Raw genomic sequence first — 3,734 nt, forward strand, 5'->3', positions numbered from 1 at the left:
GGTCTTGCTCTGTTGCCCAGGCTGGAGTGCAGTGGCACCATCCCGGCTCACTGCAACCTGGACTTCCCAGGCTCAAGTGATCCTCTCACTGTGGCTTCTGGAGTAGCTGGGATTATAGGTGCTCACCACCACACCTGGCTAATTTTTTTGTATTTTTGGTAGAGATAGGGTTTCTCTATGCTGCCCAGGCTGATTGCAGCCAAGCACAGTGGCTCATGCCTGTAATCCCAACACTTTGGGAGGCTGAGGTGGGAGGATCACTTGAGCTTAGGAATTCAAAACCAGCCTGGGCAACATGGCAAGACCCCATCACTACAAAAATAATTAGCTAAATAAAAATTTAAAAATAAAAAAGAAACCTCCACTGAGGCCCATGCGAAGCTTGCTACTATGGCTTCCTGTGGGGTCCAGGTGAGCGCTGCTGGCTCGGCTAATGAAACTCCCAAAATACCGGACAACGTGGGAGATTGGCTTTGGGGCGTATACCGCTTTGCCACTGATAGGAATGACTTCTGGAGGAACTTGATACTAAATTTGGGACTCTTTGCTGCCGGAGTTTGGCTGGCCAGGAACTGGAGTGACATCGACCTCATGGCACCTCAGCCGGGGGTATAGCCAAGTAGACAAATGGAATCCTGTGCTGAACCCGAATCTTCCAAAAAACAGCCTACAATCTGTGACCACCAGAAGATGTGCCCTGATAGCGGCTGAAGTTTTATTCAGATGGGCACTTTTCTTCCCTCTCCCTGCCTAGTTTCCTTTTGTTCCTTGAGTCCACACAGAATTCCATTCTCTGGTCAGCAGACAGGCTTAAGCTAAAGTATTGCCTTTGTTCTATAAAGTTCTGTATATAGTTCCCAAGCTTCTGCAGGGAGTGATCTTTGCTCTTGTCCTGAGAAATAACAGTGCTGTTTTAACAAACATTTGAAATAAATACCGCACACACACACAAAAAATAAAAATTAAAAAAATTAAAAAAAAAAAAAGAATGCATAAGACTATGTTTATTAGTGTCAATAAGCACTGACACATGTTGAGGACCTACTATGTGCTAGGGCCCTTAGCAGAAAGATTTTTATATAGGACCTGGGAGGTTAGAGGTCAGTCTCTGACCACCCGAGTTCAAATCCCACCTCTGCCACTAAACCTCTGTATGACTTGGAGGACGCTATACTCTGTGTCAGTTTCCCTGTCTGTAAAATGATATTAACAGTAGTGCTGGCCTCAGGGGGCTATTTGAGGATTAAATGCCAAGATATATGTGAAGCACCCAGAATAGCCCCTGGTCTGTGTCAGCACCCTGTGAGTGTGCACTGTTCTAAGTCTCATTTTACAAACTAGGAAAAAGAATCAGACAGGTTAAGTAACCGGCCTGAAGCCTCACTATAATTGCCTTCCTCCTGTGCCACGATCCCCCACATTCTTCCAGCCAGGATCCACCCAGAGTAATAATACAGCCTTTCATGGATTTGAAGATCCAGGATTTCTCCCCATTTTCTACATTGGGGGTATTCTAACCCCTAATGGCAATTGTGCTGTAAATAACGACAGTCATGGTATGTGAAAGCTACGACACCAGTGTGATGAAAAAGTTCTGGACCAGGTGCGGTGGCTCACACCTGTAATCCCAGCACTTTGGGAGGCCGAGGCAGGAGGATCACTTGAGGCCAGGAGTTCAAGACCAGCCTGGCCAACATGGTGAAACCCCATCTCTACTAAAAAAAAAAATTAAAAAGTTAGCCGGGTGTGGTGGTGGGAGTCTGTCATCCAGCTACGCAGAAAGCTGAGGCAGGAGAACTGCTTGAGCCCCGGAGGCAGAGCTTGCAATGAGCAGAGATCGTGCCACTGCACTCCACCTGGGCGACAGAGCGAGACTCCGTCTCAAAAAAAAGAAAAGAAAACGTTCTGGAGCTGTATAATGGTGACGGTTGCACAACATCGTGAAATGTACGTAGTGCCACTGAACTGTGTGCTTTAAATGACTTAAATGGTAAATTTAGTTTTTTAACCACAATATTTGCCACAATTTTTTAAATCAGTAATGTTGAGATTGAGGGAAATACGGTAATAATAGAAGAAATATAGTAATAAATAGCCAAAGTGAAGGAACACGGCCAAGTTGCAGACCATCCCGGACGCCCTTACCCTCCTTGCCTGCCCTGACCCCAACTAGTGCCCCAGTTCCCCCTCCCCCCACACCCCACCATCCACCAGGGCTCCAGGGCCCCACGTGCAATTGCACGCCCAGGTGCCCGGGCTCCCGGAGCCCCTCACTATCTAGCCCAGGAACGCCCCGGGTCTAACACCTTCTCTTCGCTTCTCTGCAGGGGACATCATCGTGCAGGCGCCCACCCAGGTGCCCGGCTTCTTGGGCGACTCCGTGACGCTGCCCTGCTACCTACAGGTGCCCGACATGGAGGTGACGCACGTGTCACAGCTGACTTGGTCGCGGCATGGTGAATCCGGCAGCATGGCCGTCTTCCACCAAACGCAGGGCCCCAACTATTCGGAGCCCAAACGGCTGGAATTCGTGGCCGCCAGACTGGGTACAGAGCTGCGGGATGCCTCACTGAGGATGTTCGGGTTGCGCGTCGAGGATGAAGGCAACTACACCTGCCTGTTCGTCACGTTCCCACAGGGCAGCAGGAGCGTGGATATCTGGCTCCGAGTGCTTGGTGAGCAGGGGCTTTGGGGAGGCTGAATGAAAGGTAGAGACTTGGTGGGAGGATCAGGGAAGTCAGCAAAGAGTGGGGAGGCCTGGGAGGGAGGGGGATTCCCTCCACAGCAGATTCCCTGGGGACAAAAGGAGGGGCAGCGCAATGATGGGGGTGGAGTGGGGGGAGGCACATGGGGGGAGAGGCTGCAGGGCAGGAAGGGAGCAGAGATCTCCTGGAGTAAGGACCCCCAAGCCTCGGGTTAGAAGGCCCTTAGGGAGAGGGAGGTGTGTATTGGAAAGGGAGCTGGGAGGGGACCCAAAAGGAAGGGAGGAGGCCTGGGTGGCCTCTTCTGGGCCCCTCCTTTCCTCATCTGTAAAAGGGTTGGTGATAATAGTATCACCTTTGGAAAGCTGTCCTCAGTGTCCCGGTGCAGCCTTAGAGCTTCACCGCTGGCCCATGTGAGCCCCTTAGAGCTGTCAGTTACTGTTACTTTCTTTGGTGAAAAAGGAGAAAGTTGAAACAGACAGACAGGAAAGCAAGGATCCTGATACCCAAAAGAGGAGGGGATCTGCTTTCATTTTCATAAGCTCCATGAGGCCCTCCTCTTGGAACTTGAGCAAGAAGTCTCTGTGCCTCAGTTTCCTCATCTGTGGGATGGGGATCACCATGAGGATTCAAGAAAACTGACCCTGTTTTTTTTTGAGCCAGAGTTTAGCTCTGTCGCCCAGGCTGGAGTGCAGTGGTGTGGTCACAGCAGGTCCTCACTGCAGCCTGGAACTCCTGCGCTCAAGGGGTGCTCCTGCGCTCCCTGTAGCTGGAATTACAGGAATGTGCCACCACGCCCAACTTGTTTTTGTTTTGTTTGGTTTGGTTTTTTTAAGCTTATGTGCCAAGAGCTATTCCAGGCCTGTGCATGAGAAACTCATGAAATGTCAAGGGCTTGGAACTGTGCCTGGCACACAACACCCGACCACAGGCAGCTCTTGTCGCTCCAGCAAGCCTGGGATTCCAGGTATCATGGTTTAGGATGAGGGTAAAACAGAAACAGCAAGTCAAGTTAAGGAGAAATCTTCGGTA

General features: G+C 50.5%; 1 protein-coding gene across 1 annotated transcript in view; it reads left to right on the plus strand.

Moving 5' to 3' along the window:
• The first annotated feature begins 390 nt into the window (after positions 1-390).
• Positions 391-3,734, plus strand: part of LOC105535881 — a 14,761-nt gene continuing 11,417 nt past the window's right edge. Inside the window, exons 1-3 of the mRNA XM_011975133.1 lie at positions 391-411; positions 1,430-1,556; positions 2,328-2,675. Of these exons, the coding sequence (XP_011830523.1) occupies positions 391-411; positions 1,430-1,556; positions 2,328-2,675 (496 nt within the window). The remainder of the gene's footprint in view (positions 412-1,429; positions 1,557-2,327; positions 2,676-3,734) is intronic.

This window comes from Mandrillus leucophaeus, unplaced genomic scaffold (assembly GCF_000951045.1).
Source record: "Mandrillus leucophaeus isolate KB7577 unplaced genomic scaffold, Mleu.le_1.0 Scaffold151, whole genome shotgun sequence".
Taxonomy (NCBI): Eukaryota; Metazoa; Chordata; class Mammalia; order Primates; family Cercopithecidae; genus Mandrillus; species Mandrillus leucophaeus.